The sequence below is a fragment of the Haliotis asinina genome, chromosome 2 (assembly GCF_037392515.1).
Source record: "Haliotis asinina isolate JCU_RB_2024 chromosome 2, JCU_Hal_asi_v2, whole genome shotgun sequence".
NCBI lineage: Eukaryota > Metazoa > Mollusca > Gastropoda > Lepetellida > Haliotidae > Haliotis > Haliotis asinina.
Genome location: NC_090281.1, coordinates 89,211,895 through 89,235,514, shown reverse-complemented (window position 1 = coordinate 89,235,514; position 23,620 = coordinate 89,211,895). Strand labels below are relative to the sequence as shown.

The 23,620-nt window shown below is 40.3% G+C and overlaps 1 protein-coding gene and 1 pseudogene across 1 annotated transcript in view; one reads left to right on the top strand and one right to left on the bottom strand.

Moving 5' to 3' along the window:
• LOC137272981 (CD109 antigen-like) overlaps positions 1–23,620 on the top strand; it is a 41,937-nt gene that overhangs the window by 2,727 nt on the left and 15,590 nt on the right. Inside the window, exons 3-20 of the mRNA XM_067805419.1 lie at positions 1,449–1,603; positions 7,127–7,152; positions 7,341–7,494; positions 8,075–8,145; positions 8,604–8,729; positions 9,221–9,260; positions 10,964–11,048; positions 11,278–11,389; positions 12,639–12,866; positions 13,425–13,652; positions 13,896–13,994; positions 14,688–14,750; positions 14,889–15,080; positions 16,249–16,398; positions 16,522–16,632; positions 21,763–21,817; positions 22,602–22,812; positions 23,191–23,308. Of these exons, the coding sequence (XP_067661520.1) occupies positions 1,449–1,603; positions 7,127–7,152; positions 7,341–7,494; positions 8,075–8,145; positions 8,604–8,729; positions 9,221–9,260; positions 10,964–11,048; positions 11,278–11,389; positions 12,639–12,866; positions 13,425–13,652; positions 13,896–13,994; positions 14,688–14,750; positions 14,889–15,080; positions 16,249–16,398; positions 16,522–16,632; positions 21,763–21,817; positions 22,602–22,812; positions 23,191–23,308 (2,224 nt within the window). The remainder of the gene's footprint in view (positions 1–1,448; positions 1,604–7,126; positions 7,153–7,340; positions 7,495–8,074; positions 8,146–8,603; positions 8,730–9,220; positions 9,261–10,963; positions 11,049–11,277; positions 11,390–12,638; positions 12,867–13,424; positions 13,653–13,895; positions 13,995–14,687; positions 14,751–14,888; positions 15,081–16,248; positions 16,399–16,521; positions 16,633–21,762; positions 21,818–22,601; positions 22,813–23,190; positions 23,309–23,620) is intronic.
• LOC137272980 (uncharacterized) lies at positions 17,714–18,632 on the bottom strand (annotated as a pseudogene).

Sequence of the window (23,620 nt, the reverse complement as noted above, 5' to 3'; positions counted from 1 at the left end):
ATTTGTGTGTACACAGTATCTGACATTTTAACAGGATTACTGCGCTCATTGCGTCTCCAAGCATTTAGCTTTCTCGCCTGGTCTTGAAAAACGTCACACTGTTTCCATGGTGTCAATAAACACCTGTCTTTACTGCTTCCCCATGCGAAGTAATGATGAAAATCACTGTTATATCTAAGGTATTTTATAAAAGTATTTCAGTGTTCAAGTGTTCAACGTTTGCCGAATTAGCAGCAGTCATGGTAGATAATGAACCTTATTATTCAGTCCTGGTTTCCACACAATATACATAGAAGTTATTACTTTCGTGTTCAACCATTCGTTGACTGGTGCGCGCGTTAGTTTTCGGTTTAAAACTTCAAACCTGCCACAAAAGAATCTATTTTACTTATTCACATAAAATTTCAATTAATATAAAGAAAACCAATTAGTTATGCCAAGGCATTCAGTCCGTTCGTCCGAAGACGTTTTGTTCAACACTGACTTGAAAACAATTGCTTGGATTGTTTTCAAATTTGTTTTCCACACTAAAGGTGCAATGCAAAATTTGATTATGACATTTCATACTTTTTCGGGAATTACAGCAGTGTTAGAATTTGAAGTTAGAAAGGTTTGTTCAACCTATTGCCTTGAAAAGTATTGGTCAAAATTTGGTAAACAGCCTCGTACATAAGAAACACTGTGAAGACATGACGGATAGGAACTCATGTATCACATTTCAATGAATGATACAAGATGACATTAAAAAGTAAATATAATGTCACTGTCAGGTATTATGATTACAAATATTTTTGATAATATTATCAATCAAATATATTTTTTAAAAATTCACTGCCCATATGTTGTGAAGTAAGTAAACTCAGTGGTATTTGTTCACTGCTGTACTAAGGCTAACAAATCCTAATTGAAAGTCGCGTCAGCTGGCGTTTAATTTGAGTGCCCTATGACCGTCCAATCAAATCCGAGACGGCTGACAGGATTTAACGAATCCAGACAATAGTTACTGTTTAAGGTTCGGCGGGACTTATAAATCAGCATAAAACACAGTATATATGCAAAGGGCTTTCTGATGACATAGTTACCATTAGGTAATATTTCCACAAGTTGACATGCTGAAATACTGACAACAACAGCGACTGTTTACTCACCGTTGTTGCGTGCTGCATGTGAATTACTCGAAATCGATCATACTGAAAAGAGCGTTCGGGTACAGCTGGACTAGCCAATGACTGGCAAACTAACTCATTGTATCAAAATCATCCTTGGCAGGCTTTCATTCCTTACCATCGATTGTTCTACGTATTTACTATCATTTTCCATCATCATCATCATCATCATCATCATCATAACACGATCTGTATACGATCCCTGTATAAAGGAATCTGTACCAGTAGTCGTCTTGATAATTGATGTTCCAAATGACAAGAAGAATGTCCTGTCCCTTTCAGTTCCTATGTGGTACTGTCTCCAACAACCATCAGGCCGGGCATGGACTTTGAGATCAGCGTCAACATCCTCAAAGCCACTTCTGGCGTCAATGTCAAGGCCACGATAATGAAAGGGACACAATCCGTCGCTTCCGCAAGTGGTATTGTGAGGCAAGGTGCGTGCATCTAGGAGGATAGAAACTGATTCTGGAATTACGTTGTTGGAACTGAACATGGAAATTATAGTGCTGACCCTTTTTGTCACAACTGCATAATATACATTTCTGTCTCAACTTACTTCTTGTACTTTGTGATTTACTTTATGCCAAGTATCAGTGAGGCCAGGGAAGGAAAGAATAACAAAAACCTAAATTTGGATGACAAGGGCGCGATCAATTTATTACAATTTAGGGATGCTGATATTATGGCTCTATCATCGTATGCACAATGCTGCTATTTCAGTCCACGCTTGCTCAAGGGTGTTACAAGCCCTTGTAGTACCAGACAGCGCCCTACTGGTCGTCTAACTGCCCTCTTATGAGCCCAGTAGATATATGAAGATTCCAGTATCCAGATTTCTGAAGCAAACTTGCCTAGATGTAACAAAGAAACAATAATGTTGAATATGTTCATTAAGATTTCGCTAGATAATACTACGATAGTTACCAGTACCATGACGTACGGATATAACTGGCATAGGCAGCAGAGATGTAGATTTGTTCCACTGCCTGACTGTATCCTCGGGTACTTCGATTGTAGCTGCTGACGATGCTGCACCAATTCTAAAGCTGTGTGATTTGTAAAGTCTTCAGTCGAGTTTAGCAAACTTGACTGTCTTTGCCAATACTACGTTAAACTGAGATCGTGTGACAGGTTCACCATTAAAGTGCTTGTAGAGATATTTGCCTCCCTTTGACCTTATTGACAAATACCGCTTCATCGCTGACACTGGACAGACAAGACGTATCTTAATACTCGCAGTGTTGAACCCCTCCCAGCTTGATCTGTTTTGGAGTAGCGAATATTTACTGAAATTGAGGTAGTATAAACCAAAGGGCCTGATAAATACAGAGGTTTCTCGGTCTGTTCTGGGAAGCCAGGAAGGATTTCACCAATTCGTAAGAAACCAAAAAATGCTACTGTAACATACTTGTGTAACATACTTGTTGCAAAGCATCCAGTATTCGTGGTAAAATCTGCATGGTAATTGGTGCTCGTGTATCCTTACCCGGGTTCTGTTTCCTGATAGAATTTCCTGTCATTTTCTGTATGACATAATGATCTGTCGGGTCCTGATAAGACTTGAGATACCGTTCTGCTAATAGCTGACAGATGTTGTGCAATGGTACTTGATGCCCGGCGTTTGAGTGAGAGGTAGACAGTGTAATGACTGACATGACTGACACAGACTGGCAATACTGCCGACAACTTGAAATGGTCACAGAAAGATTTACATTCCTTTAACTGTTTTGTAGGCTATGTTGGTATTGTGTGAAACTGATTGCTTTTATCAGACGATGGGTCTCTGCATGGATAATTCCATTACTGCTCTGGTAGTGATGTCGCCATGGGTAGAGTATGGGGTACCTACTGTCGAAGAATATGAAATCTTAATCTGCTCAAAGAATCTGCTATAATGTTCTTTCTGTACTCAATATACTCCGCTCTTACTAATATATTGTGATTCAGACATAACAACACCAGTTTCCGAACAATACGCATCACCAAGGGAGAACGAGATGTGAACTTGTTGATGATAGCTACCATAGACTGATTGTCCGAGTAACACTGTACAGTGTTCCCAGAAATTATTGAGAAAATCTTTGTTTTTTTTCTAATGATGCTAAGATTGGAAAAAGGGCTTTCACTATGCACTAAGCATACTAAATAAGGGAGACAACTCTTGAAGGCTTAGAAGGCAGCTCATTACGTCAAGAGTTATCTCCCTTGTCTGAGCAGGCGGCTTCCTGTGTTGACATGGCAGAATTTACAGCAAGAGAGAAAAGAAAGCTCATTCTAGATGATTTTGAAAGGGGTGAGGCTGATGCTAAAGTGTTAGCTTGTAGACATGGTATTCCTCTGTCTACAGTATACAGAACTTTGAAGAATATTCAAACAGGAACCGGGATAGAGCACAAAGCAGGGGCAGGTCGGCCTAGGAAATTCAGTGTTGTGGATCGCCGAAGACTTGGGCAGATTGTGAGTAGGGGCAAATTGAAAAGTGTTGAGAACATCAGAAATGAAATGATTAGCAGAGGAAGTCCTCAAGTATGCAATGAAACAGTTAGGCAGGAATTACAGAGACTTAATTGGGTGAAAAACATGGAATTCCCTCGCCGTTGATGAAAGATGCACAAAAGGAAAAACGTTTAAACTGGTGTTGGGCTCATGAAAATCAAGATTGGGTTAATGTTTTCTTTTCGGATGAAAGTTCTGTTTGGCTTTTCCCTAACTGTGTGAAAATTTGGACCAAAGATACTGTCAAACCTATCTACCAGCGACCAAAACATAGCCCGAAGTTTCACATGTGGTGGCATATCGGCTCGCGGAGTGACGCCATTGTGTGTTTTCAAGGGAAATGTGACAAAAGAAAGATACGTTGACATTCTAAATGGTCACCTTCTTCCGACAGCACAAACATTGTATGAAGATGATTGGATTTTCCAGCATGATAATGACCCAAAACACACTGCGCGCTACACAAAACAGTGGTTGTCGGGCGTAAATGTTCAAGTTTTAGACTGGCCCAGTTACAGCCCAGACCTAAACCCAATTGAGACTGTGTGGGGAGTCATGAAGGACAGAATAAACCAAAAGGGACTGAGAAATATTGAAGATATGAAGGCCGAGGTGGTCCAATATTGGGATACCCTGTCACACGATTACCTACAAACTTTGATGGGTAGTGTGCCTAGGCGTATTCAGGCATGCATTGCTGAGCGAGGAGGTCTAACAAAGTACTAAAACAAGACTGAGACTGTAAAAGGATGATGTTTTAACATGTTTAAGTAAGTAAAACGCCAGAAGTTAATAAACGTAATGACTTACATGACGCAACATGATTCTCAATAATTTCTGGGAATACTATACTTTCTTATTCTTCAGCTCTATTCCCAAGAGCTTCAAGGACACATATATATCTGATGTATAACCCATGGTATGCCGTTGTCTTGTCGAAGTATATCCCCAAACCGATACTGCCGGCACTATCAGTGTCCAAACTCAAGTGTTCGTTACTCTCCCATTGTTGATTGAGAAACATAGTTGCACCATTGTGATTGTCGAGAAAGTAGAGCCACACAAATATATCCTCTCCTATTTCTTTGGTAATGCAAATGTGGTGATGTTTGTTGGTGATGCCGCACATTGAATTGATTAGCCTCCGAAGGAGAGTTCTACCCGTGTAAACTGCCCTACAGAAGAACTTCAGTAGCCCTAATTGTGACTGCATTACAAATTACTTAACTTTTGCTTCCCAAATGTGTCATAAAGAAGACGTTTTGCTTGCTGTATCCTCTCTTGTGAGATAGACACCGTCATTGTCAGCGTGTTCAGTTGTAAACCCCAAAAACATGATGGATGTACAGGGGTAGATCGTTTTCTCTTCAGTCAGTGGGACATTCGGGTAAAAACACACTTCCCTATAAACTTCCAAAACCTTTGAACATACATTTGTGCCTCTTCTGCCTCCAAATAGAAAATCGTCCGGGTAATGGAACATTTTTCCCCTCTTTACTTTATTTGACACAGCCCATTCAACAAACGTGGAAAATTTCTCAAAATGAGCGCAGCTTATTCTGCATCCCATTGGTAGACACTCGCCAAAGTAAAATTTGTTTAGGAATTTAAAACCAAGCAAGTTGAAATCCGATGGTGACACTGGTAAGAACCCAAAGGCGCTTTATATAACAGCCTTTGCAAGATAACATCCTTCCCCCAGCTCCTGAATCATGTGTACCGCCTTGTCACATTTTGTGTAGTGAACAGTTGCACCTTGGTCCGATATGTAATCACTCACTGAGTTTCCCGCTTGGTGGGATAGATGATGAGGTTCTGCGCCAATAGGTGATATTTTTAAATTATCAAAGGTGGGAAATCAATAGGTCCAGCGATTCTTCCCATATCTACTTCTATTTTCAATTGTTTCTCAACAAATTCTGCAAGCTCATCAGCTGATTTAAGATTTTGACAATCTGACGATTTACGAGGGCCCTTGGAATAGAGAGAAAAACCAATAGCAAACCCAGATACTAGCACTGCAGCTGCAGCAGTGTCAGGGTAGCCTGAACACAGCTGCCTTAGGTTCTCAGTGTTAATTAGTGTCCAGCCCCTGTCCAGCGGTGTTCTGACTGCTTGTTCCTTGGGTATTGTTTCCCTTATTGTGACTTCTTGGCTGACGAAAACGGGATTTTTGAGGGTGTTTGCCATTACAAGTGATACATGTGTGCATGTACTTGCAATCAGGTCTACTGCAAGACCGTTAGTTGTAGTCCCAGCAGCTGTTGGTGTGTCTCCTGGGGGCGCCTGGGAAACTATGGTGAATTGTCTCACTGTCTCTCTGATGACCTATTGCTACTCCAGGTGCTGTTGTCTACATGTAAAGCATCCACATTTCTGAACTGATGTTAACCCATGAGTGTTCTGGGTGTCTTGCTTGGTACAATCTAAACTGACTGTCATAACGTATCCAGTCTATTTGACACTGACATGCGAATCGTATGCATGTATTTAAGCAGCTGCCGCCAGCAAAGATTGTAAAGGCTGTGGTCCAGTCGTTAATATTCCTGATTTCTTTCTGTTTTTGTGACTTTGAAATTTCAGTTTGACCTAGGCTGTTAATTGTCAATACCTCTGATTGAGTTGAAAAGGCATCCTACTGTGCACCTCTAAGCAGCGGATTGAAATCAACGTATTCTCCCCTGGTGATTTTTTCCTCTCTGGGGTACGTACTCTCTCCGTATCTGTTGACATCCAGACAGGAGTGACGTCCTCGTTTGTATGGGACGTGATGCTAACGGAGGGTAACCCCAAATAACCTGCTGCATTTATTTCATGAATTTGCCTTTCCATCCCCAACTCTGTGTTGTTTGGATCGCTCGCCACTTGAGCGCAAGTAGGACGTGACCCCATGTTGTCAATGTCAACCGCATGCAGGTCTACGACATTTGGATTTATTGGCTCTCTACACATATCCTCATGAGGAAAGCTAATCCTGACAGGGGTTGAAGAAATGTTATCATTCACATCGCTTTGTTGGGAAATATAGGGTAGCCTATACTCACCTGGCGATGTAGCGCTGCTCCCAGGTTTGACCTTGGTAGCTCCCCGGTGTTTCTTGCGCTGCGGGACGTTGCCTGCAGCTCGCAAACAACTATTCTCAACAACCCCAGCCTGTTTCCTCTGAGAAGCCCTTCTCCTCTTAGTCCCTGAGCCTCTTCCCGACATAATGAAACACTGCAAATTAATAAATGAAACTTTTGCTGCAGGAAAAAATGGATTAGAATCTGAGGAAATTTGAAACCGTGCTGCGTGGGTACTAAGCACTAAAGAGACTGAGAAAGGGGGGAATAACACTGGATGTACCATCTGAGGGAATAGCAAAGTTGACGATGTAGGGGAGGTAATAGGAAAGAGAAATCACTGAAGCGCCATAAAATATTTTATCATGTATTACATTTAATAAAATTTACTTATTTCAGATCAGCCCGAAGGTATAACACTGAAGGTAACTACATATTCTCTGAAAATGTTACAGTTTGTCGTCTTGTCAATATATGCATAATTTCAATTGGTCCACCACTCGGATTTTTCATCCATCTCTGTTTCAACAGTCATGTCATGCTTTATGTGTGAACACATTTTGCCAACTAAATACCTAATGTCTACTGCACTATTATTAATACATCTCATTAGGTGCCAGGAAATCTGAAATATGGAGATTACAAGCTGAAAGTGACGGGTCGTGGCGGACTGAGATTCAAGAACGAGACGACCTTGATCTACAGTAGCAAGGGAATGTCCATCTTCATCCAGACCGACAAGGCCATGTATAAGGCTGGTCAAACAGGTGACGCTTGTTTAGAGTCATATCTATGGTACTATTCAACTGAAAAAACGAAGTAATGTATACGATCTTTGGTTTTACTATTTATCGGTAGAACACAGATTCTTTATAGCATTTCCACTAAGATCGAGTGACCTAGTTTCCGCTTTATGAGACTACGCCTCTCTTCCACTGCGAAACACCTTCTGGGCAGAATTCATTATATATGGAAGGTAACTGCAGGTGTAAAAAAAGGTAAGTGTAAAACATGGTTTAACATGCAAAACATGAAACTAAATTGTTAACAAAGTCATTATTTTGGTAAATCAATATTCTAGGGGAAAAAATTTACTGTAGATGTAATCTGAAGAAAGGTTTTGCTGCCATGGCGACGCGACGCATCAACAAATTTCAAGTCATTATACGACTGTCCAGTTTTCTTCTCCTTCAGTAAAAACCCATTTATATAGCCGGGCAATCCTAATCATGCGTACTGGCCAAATGTACTTTTGATAGGTAAATTAGTTATAGCATCCGCACGATCACTCTAAGGTGTGTAAGTACATTCGTGTTGTATATAAGTACTATCTTTTTCACATTTCAGTACATTTCCGGGCACTTGCCGTGTTCCCCGACATGAAGCTGTACACCGGCACCATGAACATCGACATATTTGTGAGCAACATCTTATAAGTCCGCACCGTGCACTTTGTTGTGTTGCAAAAGGCGCCATAAAACCCAACTCATTCATTCACTCACTCACCCACTTTGTTGCAATCCAAATTAAGCATACTGCAATTAATACACTATGTCAATAGACATTGTACCAATACATCATTCTATATACATTTGAAGGGACGGTGGGGTAGCCTAGTGTTAAAGCGTCACGCCGAAGACGAGGGTTCGATTCCTTACATGGGTACAATGTGTGAAGCCCAGGCGTCCTCCTATCATATAAGGAGACCATCACATTGCTGGAATATTGCTAAAAGCCGTGTAAAACTTTACTCACTCTATGTTCGAATACAATTGTAAAAGGTTTACAACTTATTTTTTAGAAATGGGCAATTCACTTTGGGTATAGATACCCTGCAAAGTCGACGTTAGTACCTATTTTGTTTATGTGTTGTTAGGACCCCAACTCCAACAAGATCAAGCAGTGGGTGGGCTTGCAGGACGCTAGCGGCGTCATCACCAACTACCTCCCCATCGCCAGCCAACCTGTACTCGGTGACTGGAAGATCAAGGTCACCGCGGGTGTAAGTGTTGTTGGGATTGAGTGTGAGTGTTGTAGCAGATGCCTCTGTCATGAGGTGAATATTCAAAATATTACATTTCAAACTCCGTATACAGGGAAGGATTGTAATACTGTATGTACCAAGATCCGCAACAAAATTTCATGACCTTTGTGATTTAGTGAATTCTTCTCACATTAAGCTCATATATAAGAAAATCATTAAATCATAACATCAAGTTAATAAAACAACTGTTCTTACGTCCTGTTCATATTATAACATTAAAACTTTAACATCTAAACTCCAGTATATATTTCAAAAGACTTATACCACTCAAAGCAAGTTAAAGTAGAATCACAACTGTGACGTTGCAACACATGATAGCTGTTGTATATTCATAATCATTTGAAAGATGGTCTGTTCTTAACTTCTGCTGAGTAGTATATAAAAACTATTACGACATTGTGCAACAATATTAGTTGTATACTGCTTATGTGAACGTCTATTTCTTACAGAAAGAATCCAAAGAAAAGGTGTTCACTGTTGCTGAATATGGTGAGCTATCGATTACGCGTATAGTGAGTGAGTGAGTTCAGTTTCACGCCGCACTCAGCAATATTCCAGCTTTATGGTGGCGGTCTGTAAATAATCCAGACTGGACCAGACAATACAGAGATCAACAACATGAACATCGATCTGCACAATTGGGAACCGATGACATGGGTCAACCAAGTGAGCGACCCTGACCACCCGATCCGTTAGTCGCCTCTTACGACAAGCATGGGTTGCTCAAGGCCTGTTCTACCCGTGACCTTCACGGGTGATTACGTGTATAAGGAAAATGAAGGACGATTATGGCATTCCCAGAAATTATTCAAAAGTTGTTCGGGAAATATCTAATAGATATATAATATAAACCGGAGAACGTTTACTTTAATGAATATGTTGAGACATGTGTCTTTCCAGCACTTGTGAGACCTCTTTGCTATACTCAGCTGAATACGCCTTGGTTCACAACCGATCAGAGATTGCAGGAAAAATCGTATGCCAATATTCGACCACTTCTTTCTTCATATTTCCTAGTCCTGTTTGGTTTGTTCTGTCCTTCATTAGCCCCGCACTCAATTTAAGATGGAGCTGTAGCGGGTCCAGTATAAAACTTGACCATTTTCGTCCGACAGCCACTATCTTGTGTAGCCCGTAGTATGTTTTGGGTCGTTTTCATGCTGGAAAACCCGATTATTTTCATACAGTGCCTGGGCCGTTACGGTGGTTATTTAAGTTGGCAACATAGAGATCCTTCGTCAGATGTTCAGTGAAAATACTCAACGTCGTCACTCCAGGTGATGATATCCCACAGCACATGTGAAATGTCGGATGATGGTTTGGTTTCACGGTATCTGTTGTTTCATACAAATCGGAAAAAGCCAGCCAGACCTGTCATCAGAAAAAAAACATTAGCCCAATCTTGATTTTTGTGAGCCATGCTCCAGCTTCAACGTCTTCCTTTTTTGCATCTTCTTTCAATGGTGAGAGAATTCCGCACTTTATCACCCAGGTACACCTTCGTCTTGTGATTTCATTACATTTCTGAGGACGCATTTCTGATATCCTCAACGCTTTTCAATGTTTTCCTTCTCAGAATCTGACCAAGTTGTCAGCTGTAGTGGTGAACTCCCTTGTCCTCCCTGTCTCTGTATTGTCATCAGTCCCAACTCCTGACTGAATATTCTTCACCTGGTTGTTCCCCGTTGCACTCCTCCCTCGTAACAAAAAGAGAGCTGTGTCAAAACTATGCTAGTTTGTTAAACAACTTTCTCTATTTTAGTATATTAAACCTCACAGAGTTGGACTGATAAGTATTATACATTTACCAGCGAACCTTTTTACACTGGTCACAACCCATTCACAATTCATCCAGAACCACCTTTCTTTTCTCTTCTGATGGCAAGTCTGCTCTGTCAACCAAGTCTGCTCTGTCTGCTACACGAGGGGAAATAACTCTTGATGTAGTGAGGTTCATTCTTATTTCTGCAAGTGGTGCCTCCTATACGGAGTACATCACTACATAATGTAACACCTATTTTAAAATTCTATTATTAGTATTAGGAAACTAAGGTATGATTTTCTCTGTAACCTTTGGGAAAACTGTACATTTGTTTGAATTGAAATAAATTTATCTAACGTTTTGTATTTTTAACAGTTGCAAAATTTAGGTCACTGTCAAATATCCAAGCCTGATTAACTCATATTTTCAGTTTTGCCAAAGTTTGAAGTCACAGTTGAACTTCCTCCATTTCTCATTCAAACTGACAACGATATCACTGCTACAGTTAAAGCCAAGTAAGTCAGTTCGCTCGCTCGCTTGTTTGTCCGTCCATACTTTGTTTATAAAAGTAGTAGTTACTGTACTATTCGACATTATGTCGGGTCTTATTCTTAGCTTTACGAACTTCTTAAGCCCATTCTAAGCACATTAACGGGCTACGGTCAAAGCTAAGAATTCTTAGGGCATGGGCGTTATGTATATACACGTTCTGTTGGTATGAGACTATGATGGCTGTCTATCCAGGTACACATATGGTAAGCCTGTGAAAGGAAGAGTGAACCTCGTGGCAGAGCTGGTACATTTCTACGGTCGATGGAACGGTGATGAGGAGCCGGTTATAAAGAAGACGGTGGCGGTAAGCAACAGTTACTGCATTTAAATCACGCATACGTACACCATGACGAGATAACGCCTGTGGGTGAGTTTAGGCTTAGGCCGTTTTTTTCGTAATATTCAAACTATATCACGACAGGGACATCGGAAATGGTCAGACATTGTACCCATGAGGGGATTCGAACACGGGTCTTTGGGGAGAAAAATTAAACCAACTCTTTCCGCATGAAGCTACCCAGTAGCCACGGAACATCCTAAGATTTGATGCAGAAATAGCAGACAGCAAACACAGGATCCAAACACAGCACTTATAACGGTAAGTTGGTCATTATGATTAACCGATAAAGGTGTGTTAAGGCAGACAGGCAGACAGTTTACCCAGCATTTTAGGCCAAACGACCCTCAGTACATTTACATACTTTCAAACTTTACATACCTGTCACGTTTGCTGTCTGTATGTAAAAAACATCTTTTCAGAAAACGAACACCAGAGGTATCAATATCTTCTTTCCTAGAATGTAGAAGATTTATCTTATATTGTTGCTCCTTATACCCTATACCTTACACTCTGTGCATAAGTTTGAAAGAATTGTGTCGCAGGTATCGATAGTGCTTACACACAAATAAAACATGGTATTCATCTTCGACCTGGCTGCTATTCCATTCTACACATAAAAAAATCACTTGGAATCAAATTGTTACATTTACTGTTAAGTTGAACAAATCTAAGGGAGGTATCATCTCAAACGAGAGTAATGGTGAATATACGTGATGTCTAGTAATGGTGTCAAGGATTATTGATTAAAATGACGGTTTATTTGGGTCTCTTGGGCATTGGTTTCCTACAACTTATGTGGATAGAAATGGTACATTTGTGAGTGAGTGAGTTTAGTTTGACTCAAACAAAATCATGGTGTGGCATACCAGAAATGAACTTCACACATTGTACCCTCGAGGGAATCGAACTCGGGTCTTCGACGTGACCATTGAACACTTTAACCATCAGGTTAAAACGTTACCTCACCCACCCCCCACCCCCCGAATTGAAGAGAGGATTGTAGTAGTTGCCACAGATCTAATGGTGTACTTTGTTTCTGTCGTATCGTCTTGTCCAGGTTTGCAAATAGTCTATGGCAGTGTTATAGCTTACTAAACACTGTAGCATCGCTTTATGACAGTGCTATAGTTTCTTAGTAAACGGTAACGTTTTACCCGAATCCGCTTTGGTATCCTTGCTGTCATTGTCTGCATTCACCAATCCAATTCTTCAGATTGATGGTGAGACCAAAGTAAGCATCCCACTGGCGCCGATGCAGAAGTCTTTCCCCTACGGCCTGTCAGGGCGGGAGATCCAAGTGACAGCTAATGTGACCGAGGACTTGACTGGGATCACAATGAACGACTCCAGCAAGCTTCGGATCTATCAGGACGCCGTGAAGCTCTCCTTCTCACCTTCTGATCCCAGCACATTCAAACCTGGACTCCAGTATATCGCCTATGTGAGTATCTACTGGACTACGCCAGGTATGGTCACCCCTATCCCTTCATAATGTCCCAGCCCTGCTCTTAACAAGGCAAGAAAAAGATCATCAGAAAGACACTTTTTCAAACGCGATCATGATCGTCATGTGATTAATAGGAAATAACATTGGGAACTTTACTAATCGTTCTATTTACTCAGGAATCAGTGTCTAGTTTTGACAGGTTTCTAGCTGGTATCTGAGATCTGATTCAGCACATGTGTGAGCCTGTTCTCTGGAGTTGACAGTGAAATCCAACAGAGCCAATGGACAAACAAATGTCAGGATAACATGTTGTACATGTTCCAGTAATAGACGTCGTTAGGAAAGCTGACGTTTGGGAAAAGATCTGGGCTTATGCTGTATATACGATTGTCATTTATGTGCTAATTCCTTGCATGGTTTAGGAATGGAGGTACAGGCTAGTTCCAACCCCAGGCGAAAGTAATAGGAGGATGTCATTTGCTGTTTATCAGTAGCACTTGAACCCAAACTGAATTGGTCGATGGGCTTAATTCATTGAATGCCTTTCCACAGCTACAAGTCCAGCAACAAGACGGGCGTCCAGCGCCAGTCAGCAGCCAGAAGCTTCGAGTATCCACTCGGGTAACAGCAGAGATCAAACAGACGACAACGCACATGTACTACTATTCTCCTAGAACGACATCCTTCAACCTCCCAGACGAAATCTTTTCGGTTCCCGAGTCAGGACTTGTCCCTGTTGAGATCAACGTCCCCTCAAATGCAACACGTGTCACTCTCGAGGTATATTCGTTTAGTTACCGTTAATGTCAAAGGAAAATAAATAAAAGGGTTTCTGCTTTATTTACAATATCCCATCCCAAATATACCATGTCATTACTTTTTGTACAAGGCATTCTGTAATCGTACTTTAAATCGATAGAGTATTTTTGCAATGGAGAAAAGCATAGGGTAGGATGGTGCAAAAATAGTCTGATTTTGTCATCGAGGTGTGCTTGGAATGAAATGTAACATGTTCTTCTTCAGGCGTGGTATGGTCCTGTAAGTGCTTACAAATCGATAGAGAAGAGTTACTCTCCAAGCGACAACTACATCCAGTTGATCCTGCAGTCGCAACAACTGTCAGTAAGTAGCCTACATTCAATACAAGGACAATTTCGTCAAAACAGGACCCTGATATCTGTTGCTGGGAACGGCTCGCTAAAGTCTGCCGATTGGCTGTTCGGTGTCACTGAAGTGGATGAGTTTTGTTTTACGCCGCTTCTAGCAATATCCCTACAATATCACGAGATGAAACCCAGAAATGTACTTCACACGTTGTTCCCTTGTGGGGAATCGAACCCAGGTCTTCAGCGTGACGAGCGAACGCTTTAACCCTACGCCACCCTTTCCTAGGAGACTAGATAGTTGTTCATGCTTTTGGCAGCTAGTGCCCAAGACCCGATTATTACCAACCTCATTTGCATGTATTTTTGGCCGGTATGGCACGATTTGTTCATGTTTTTAGTACATTTTTTTCTTCTATTGTTGTGGAAATGCCGTTTTCGTTCCCTTCCAAATATAATGACCAGCAAAAGAAACACAAGTTTCGAAAAAGTAAAATCTTATAAAAGTAAGCGTTCATGTTTATATGTACTATTTAAAACCTTGACATAAAACAGTGCTGCTGCGTTTCTTTTCCTGATCAGTATAGTTGGGCTCAACTGTGTCTCGTGTGGGGAGTCTCCTAAACAGATAGTCTCCTAAATAGGAAACGTCGGAAACACCTCCGATAACAGCAGTGCAAATGTTATCATGTTGTGTGTGATTTCATTGCAGGCTGGAAATGACGCTGTATTCGCCGTCAGAGTCACAGAGTCGATCAGTGAATTAGTGTACCAGGTATGTCCTATTTATACCCATGTGGATGCAGTTTGTATGATTTATGCGAAACAAATTAATTCATCATTAGTTGCATGGAAACTCAGTATACAGATGTAACTGAAACCATGAAAACCTCCAAAAAGATTAATATTTCAGGTAATATCTCGTGGTTCCATCGTGGCTACTGGCATCATCAACGCAAACCAGCAGGCTGATTTCACATTTACCATTCTGGTGACACCCAAGATGGCTCCAAATGCCCGGATAATTGTGTATTACGTCAGAGAAGATGGGGAAATCGTCACAGACAGCGCTAGCTATGACGTCGAAGGCGCATTCCAGAACAAGGTACAACTGATTCAGTAGTCTAAACACAGCGAAAAATATAATATTTTTTATCTTCAGATGAAACATGATAAATGAAAATGATCAGTTTGGGCCCTAATCCAAAACATATTACTCGCTTGACGATCGCGGCCTCGACCCTGCTGGATAGAATAAAGTATACACTCCTGTTCGATGGCGAGTGCCACAAAAAGGAAATGACCATTCAACACTGATGCAGTTCTTTTGGGTATACTATACTATCCATCAAAAGTCTCAGTAGTGTACATGTACTGGGTTTTGCAAAATATTCCATTCTGGTTAAATGTACTGTTCGCATATGAACTGGTGAATTGTACAACAACTTCGTAACGTTGAAAAGATTATTCTCGCGATTTCAGTATATGATGAAAATCAGTGAATAAATAAATAAATAAATACATTCATGCATGCATACACACACATATACATACAGTCGTACATACATACAGACAGACGGACATACATACATACCGACAGACATACATGAAGACATACATACATTGATACATACATACATACATACATACATACATACATTGATAGATGCACGCATGCATGCATACATACATACTAAATTTTACATGAGTAGTTTATATGTGTTTTTATCTTCGATTTACGCTGTTTCTGTGGTTTCTGTGACTGTTTTCAGGCTAGTGTCGTTTTAATAACAGTTTTAATATTTTGGTCATCCTATTTTCAAGAATGTTTAGCCCAGGAGTTGCGATTGATAAGACTGCTTGTTTCAGTTACTTGTTGTTTCAGTTACTTGTTTCAGACGCGTGTTGTTTCAGTGACTTTGGTGTGTTTAACCGCATTTTATATAAAAAACAAAACAAATGTACGTGAAGACTATATTGTCCATTTCACTGTTTAAGTGAAATACACACAGGGAGCGTTGATTGAACAACATCATGTACCTTCAGTGGTGTTAGCAGACGACACGACCCTGCTCAGTACAACACATCATGGACTGCAGGCTTCACTGAACATTCTGCACGATTATTTATTATGTACATAATCACATATCTTTGTATTCACGTCATAATTCACTGTACTCTCCGACATTACTGGATTCATTCATTCATTCATTCATTCATTCATTCATTCATTCATTCAGCCAAACCAAAGCATCGATTTTAAACATGCCTAGGTTTCTATCACCATGGACAAGACCTCTGCCCAGCCTGGTGAGAGTGTCAATGTACAGGTTACTGCTGACCCTCAGTCACTGGTCAACCTCTTGGCTGTAGACCAGAGTGTCCTCCTGCTCAAATCCGGAAATGACATCACACAATCTGAGGTAGGTCAAGGTCTCTCTCTCTCTCTCTCTCTCTCTCTCTCTCTCTCTCTCTCTCTCTCTCTCTCTCTCTCTCCCTCTCTCTCTCTCTCTCTCTCTCTTTGAATGAATATTTTCCGCTTGTAGGTCATCCGCGAACTCAAGTCCTTTAACTCCATTAACCAAGGGGTCCGTGGTGTTTTGCCTTGGGGATACTCTACGTACTACGGTGGATCTGATGCCAGAGAAGTCTTCAAGGCAAGTAGCCGACGTCCTACACGCCAGATATAATATATATCATATGTAATCTCAGTGTATTTGTATACGTAAGTTATGAACTGAACTTGCCAACAGTCTCGACTCGGTAAACACCGCCAATCCTCCCTGCAGCACTTGATCTGTACATGCAGATTTACTGGCGGTTGTTTTTGTATATGTGTAGAATTATTTGATTGAAGAAATAATCTGGTTTAGACAACATACCGGATTGTAGAGCTGATGATAAATGCACATGCCACGGGCGGAACTGAGATTTTATGCTCTCAAGTTTTGACATCTTGTCGGATTGGACAAATGCCGGTTTTCATAGCTTCCACTGACCCGGGTATTACTCCAATTTTGTATTTTGACCCGCGTATTACTCTGTAACATTGCTCCACAGCCGATAGACCGTTTTCTAACGAATGGAATTGTATCAAATGTATCACAGAGTAAAAAGATGTACAGCAGCCCCGTTGTGTACTTCACATCGGACTGTCGCCGCTAGAACAATTTAATTTTGTATTACAGGACAAAGGAATGTAAACAGTAAGAAAAGTATCTTTTCTGTGTAAAACAACATAATTCAGAGATGAAAAATCAGTCTTGGAATCATGCCTACTTTGCAAGCTTCTGCTTCTTACATGATTCCCCAGCAGGGTTCACGGTTTGGATACATGGCTTTTTGCAAGACAGGTGAAGACAAAACCATCACACACACGAAACAAAACATTGTAATCGAGGATTTCGATTCAGGTTGTCTCACGTGCCACTGTCCAGGGAACAATAATTGCACCTTTCTTCACCCCCTTGAGTGAGTGAGTTTAGATTTACGTAGCTATTAGCAATATCAGAGCGGGTGACATCAAGTCAAGTCAAGTATTTTTATTCCGTACGTAGGCCACAGGCCTATATACAGTATATACGCAATTGTTACAAATATAAGTTAATTATTACAGGGTATACATATCAATGGTACATGTGGATTGTATTAACAGATTCTTGTCACTATAAATATAACATTGTGATATAAACATATATACACACAAATGTAAATATATGGTTAAAATGTACGCACCTGTGGTTTGAAGAAAAATTATTGAAGTTTGATTGTCCTGCTTTTATAAGCATGATAGATATATTTACATAAATTTCTTAAAGTTGTTTCATTGTTCGTTGATAACAGAGACTTAAATTTATAGTAGTTTGGTTGTTTCTGATATATACATGGCAAGTATTTTAATCTTAGTGCGTTATATTCAGTACATGTAAAGATGAAATGGTACTCGTCTTCTACACCTAGATTACACAAAGGGCAGCTACGTTCAGCAACCTCGACATTCAACCATCTACCTTCATTATACTTTAGCCTTAATAATCCACATCGGAATTTGGTCAAAATATTTCGAAACTTTTTGTCCAATATACATGATAAATTTTTTTCTGGAGTTAACAGACTTTTAAACTCACGGTACATATGGTATCGTGAACTGTTATTCAATGTACTGTTCCATGATTGAAGAAATATATTGATTGCAACAGTCTTGAATCTACTTAAAAATAAAGCTGCGTCACCAACTGTCTGGGACATCCAGACGTAACCAAACCCATGTGCAAAAAGTATTTCTCTTATGTAAGAAGCATATGTCTTGTAGCCACAGTTATCGTAATACACTTGCATTTTGTACACTTTCAAGGGGATTCTATCTTCATGCATATGAATAACCTTTACCCAATATTTCAAAGTTTTACACAATGCGTTTATATAGAGAGGATATCTTCCACATTCGCCATATACAATAGCAGTAGGTGTTTGAGGGCTGACATTCAAGAAACGTTTGCAGGCTATGAAATGGACCTTTTCTGTTTTCATAAAATCTATGCATTCCCCAGATTTCTGCTCCGTACAGTAATATCGGCTGTATCTGGGCATCAAAAATTTTGAAGTACACACTGGGGTCTATTATTCCAATTCCATTTAAATTACTTATTACTTCCATTAAGGCCCGCTTGCCCCTCAATGCTAAATCAGTGATGCAATTTCTCATCTTGAATGTTGACGAAAATACAACTCCCAGATATTTATAAGTACTTAATGTTGTTATTGGCTGGCCATTTAAAAACCACTTCATTCCTTGCTAAGCGCCCTCCCCTTCTAAAAACAACTATATTTGTCTTGTCTAAATTTACCTCTAGACTTGAATATTCAGAGTACTTGTGCAGTATATTAAGTTGATTCTGTAAGCCTGTAATTGTATCAGATATAAGAACAACATCATCTGCAAACATAAGTAACATTATTCCTAATAGGTCGGGAAATAACTGCACTCCATATTTGCCATATCTAGATATGTCATCTGATAATCCATTAATGAAAAAGGAAAACAATACGGGGCTAAGAACACAACCTTGCTTTAAACCAATTGGACAATCAAAATATTCAGTATACCCATTATAACCTCTAACACAGGCTGTTACTGAACTATATATACTCATGATAGCAGATAGCATTTTCCCCTGAAGACCAGATTTGAATAAGCACTTGTATAACTTAGGACGGTCAATTGAGTCAAAGGCTTTTCTAAAATCAATAAAAGCAACATATAACTTTTTCCTTTTCTTAATTAGACATTTTTCTATAACACCATGTAAAGTAAAAATATGATCAATCGTAGAGTACCCTTGTCTAAAACCAGCTTGTGTTTCGGGAATTTTACTCCTTATATTTGCCCAGGTTCTGATGCGGACATTTAAAATGGACGTATATAATTTACTTAACATGCACAGTATTGAAATCCCTCTGTAATTATCTGGGTTTTTGCGATCGCCCTTTTTATGTAAAGGAATAACTATTGCTTTCGTCCAAGCCATGGGAAAAACGCCTGTATCAAAAATCTTATTAAACAATACCTTTAAAAAGGGCATAATAACATGCTTAGATGATTTCAACAGCTCAGTAATTACACCATCACTACCCGCTGACTTGCCATTTTTCAGATAGGAAAGACATGAACATATTTCCTCATCAGTGATAGAGGACTCAAGAATATAGCTATCAATATCATTTAAAGGAATATTCACATCAGGACAGAAAACATCATTCTCAGTGGTATCGTCAGCTAGATTTCTAGGTGTGAACAACCCTTTAAAATGATTATACAGTAAAGATTTGTCTAGTGGACAACGTGGGCTCTTTGTAGCATTCAGACTTCTCAGCTCTTTCCAGAACGCAGAAGTGTTATGGATGGAAGATTTTAACTTAGAACTTTTCTTTTGCTGAAATGAGACCTTAGCTTTTCTACATTCATATTTATAATTATTCCTCAGTTCACAGTATTTACGTCTACTGATGGCTGATTTAGTGTTTCTATAACGCCTAAGTTCTCTTTTAGCCTCTCGCTTAGCATACTGACATCTGCTAGTATAGAATCCACCTTTAGATATAGGGTGTATTTTTAAACACATCTGCCGATTTCAAAACGTGTTTGACAAATAGATCAAGTGCGTTATTAACATCAACATTAACTAAATCTACTAAATCATCAAGAGCCGGTAGGCGCTCACACAGTGTGTCTAGAAACGTTTGTTCCTTTTCTGCGTTCCATATATATTGAGTTGAACCTTCATTATCCTTACCACCACCGCTATCTACAGGTGCAGTCACATCTGCATCAAAGTTTAACATCAGACTAACAGGCATGTGCTTCGATTCAACTCTCGAGTGCACCGTTAAGTATTCACAATGTAAATGAATAATTACAGATGCAATGAAATAGTCAATAACGCTCGAACCAGCTTCTGATATATAAGTAAAGTTCCCCTCCCTATCTCCCGCGCATCTACCATTACATATGTACAAATTATGAGTAAAACAGAGGTCAAGTAATTTTCTCCCTAAGGTATTTACAGCTAAATCACATGAGCTTCTCGTATCGAGAGGTACACTTTCCTCCTCGGGAAACGCTGCTCTGTCGATCCCCGGCTGGTCAACTGTCTCAGGGGGGTTGTTACTAAGCCCGACCCGTGCGTTAAGGTCTCCGCACATTACAGTCTCAAAGCTGCCGTCTGCGTTGTGTGTGAGCCACTGTTCTACCTCGTCTAAGGCTGTCAGGTGATCTGTGGTGAGGTAGAAGGGAGAGCCAGTGGGGGGTATATACATTCCTAGCAGTACAAGGTCCTTACTCATTCTTGTCAAAGATTTATCTAGTCTGATGCCAATGACATTTGGTATACCTAGGTTCAAGTGTAGGCAGTGTTTAGCAATAGATTTATGAATTAGCATGTAAACACCGCCTGATAGTCTACCCGCACTAGCTAGTCTACGAGCATTTGCAACATAAACATCATAAGCAGATAGTCGGGGGATATTTATCTCTTTATCAAGAAATGTTTCCAAGAGACATACTATGTCGAATTTCAATAAGAAATCAATACATCCTTTGTCATTAATTTTTGACCTTAAACCGTCTATATTCCAAATAAGGATAGGCAATTGTTTAACACATGAGGAAGTAGTAGCACCTGGGGAGTGGGTGTCGACTGTTGGGGCCCGGCCGCCTCCCTATGCCTCGTCCATCATTTTGTGTGGTAGGAGGTCACGTGACATCAGAAATGGGCTTCACATATTATATTCCTTTGGGTTTGAATCCGGGCATTCGGCGTGACGAGCGAAACGCAAGGCTACACCGCCCCTTAGCCCCGTGATTGTCACTTCTAATAATAGAAGTTGGTGATGAAATCTCACCAATTTTATACATAAGGCAACCATTGACAAAGTATCAGGTGATTCTGTTTCTTTAGCAAAACCAAAACATTAAACGAGCACTGTCGATATAACACATGTCCTTCAAAGAATATGAATGGTGATGTGTATTTTTATGGGAAACCATACGCCTGCTCATCGCGAGGCAGGATCCTCACCTTTCCACAAAATACCCATTACCAAAGGATGTCAATTGGCAGTGTATGAAATAAGCCCAAACCCCAGCCAGACATCAGATCTGGTAACTTCAAAATGTTACCAGTTCAGCGAGTGATTTTGTGTTGAACGAAAACGTTTTAACATGAAACAGAAATGGGGATATATATTCCCCGGGGCTTAAACTGTTTCGCATGTCCACTTTATTCCAGAACTCGAGAGTTGCCGTGATGACAGACGCACTTGTATACCAACATCAAAGATACTGTAAGTCCTGCTGAGTTCTTTATCGTTTAGAGGATATTGAGTTGAATTTTGAAGTATACTGTAACGAAACAGAATACATAAATGTATCTCAGTTTAGCATGAGATAACGCTTAAGATAGGTGTTGGGGAAGCGGTTCATTCGACACTAGGAAACAGTCTAGAAAGGAACGGTTTCTGCATAGTGTAGAATAGAAACCTTCATACTTCGGAGAAAACACGTTTCCACCCTCGAGTCAAGTTCAAATGGATACAATTCATTATGCAAAGCAATAAATGAGGCACATGTATATACCGACGGATCTTCATACCAGCCTAGAAACACATAGAAACAGACAAATCAACTCACACACACGAGCACACAAATGCATGCATGCACACCAGCATAAATAACATGACTTTTAAAGACAACCTACATGCGTGCCAGCATGCCAACTAGCGAACAGACATGACAAAATACTATAACATATGTCATACTTGGGATTTCACTTTCTTAGTAAAGTACAAATTCTAGTACGTTTTTCGTTGAGTCCCATCCGGGATTCGAACAAGCTAGAACTTGTACTTTGCTAAGAAAGTGCAATCATAAATATGACACATGTTACATTTGACCACTTTCTAAATGGCATTGTGAAATCATGACAAGATATGCGAACCTATGTGTAAACATACATGCAAGCTTAGATATCGGATGCTTAGACGTAAACAGCTTTATCAACTGTCCTTGCAGTTTTCATTTACATGTGAAATTAATATTCCATAATTCGTCCCACCCTTCGTCATCCAGATGGCTGTCAGTATTGTGAATTTGGCTTCGCTGGGGGCCGTGGGGCTGCTAGACGTCCTGGGAGCGGCGGGAACGGTCCCAGAGGAGCAGAACCAAGACCTGCTGTTGTTGGACAGAATGCAGGAATTACTTCAGCTGATGGGCTGAAAGAAGTGGAACGAATCAGAACAGAATTTCCAGAAACATGGTTATGGCAAAACCAGACAGTGGGGTAAATGTTGGAAATGGAAGCGTTACCGTGTGTTGTTTTTGTTAACGTTAATTAAGTGAATGTAGTACTGGGCCTAGTGTTTTGAAGTTCTCTTAGCACTAAGATAATCGTAATTGACATACATTAACATTGTCTTAGCACTAAGAGAGCTACGAAAATCTAGGCCCTGGTCGACAACTACAACTGAAAAAATATATTGGAGAAAACCAACAGTTAATGGATAAAACCTTTCCTAGTCACGACCGATTTTTTTAGTATAAGACGTCATTTTCACCTGGACACATTGTTCATTATGAGGGAGCAGGAAGTTTTTGATTGAGAGTGGTCGAAAGCAGATAGCACCCCTACTGCTTATTTTGTCACAATTACATACCACAGTGACGACGGTAAAGCCGTCATCTCAACAACAGTACCAGACACCATCACGTCTTGGGTGGCCAGCGCCTTCGCCGTCAACACTCAGAGCGGCCTGGGAATTGCACCCACCTCAGCCAAGGTAGGTCACTAATGTACGCCTCCAAGAATCTTTTAAAACCTAATATCTCCGTCAGTAGTTTTGTTTCTGGCTTTCAGGTTTCTGCCTCATGCCCTGAACGTGTCGTTTTCTAAATACACGACGGTTGCAATTTTTCCCCATCACGATAACACGCAGGGACAAGACTAAATACAATCCACAATACGCTTAAGTAAATACGACTGTTCCAAGTGTTTGGCTTTTGTGTCCGTGACATGCGACAGTGTGGAACTCTTTGTCCCCCCAAGAAGTGATAATGTTCTGAATCTCATTTAATAACGTATTTACATCCTA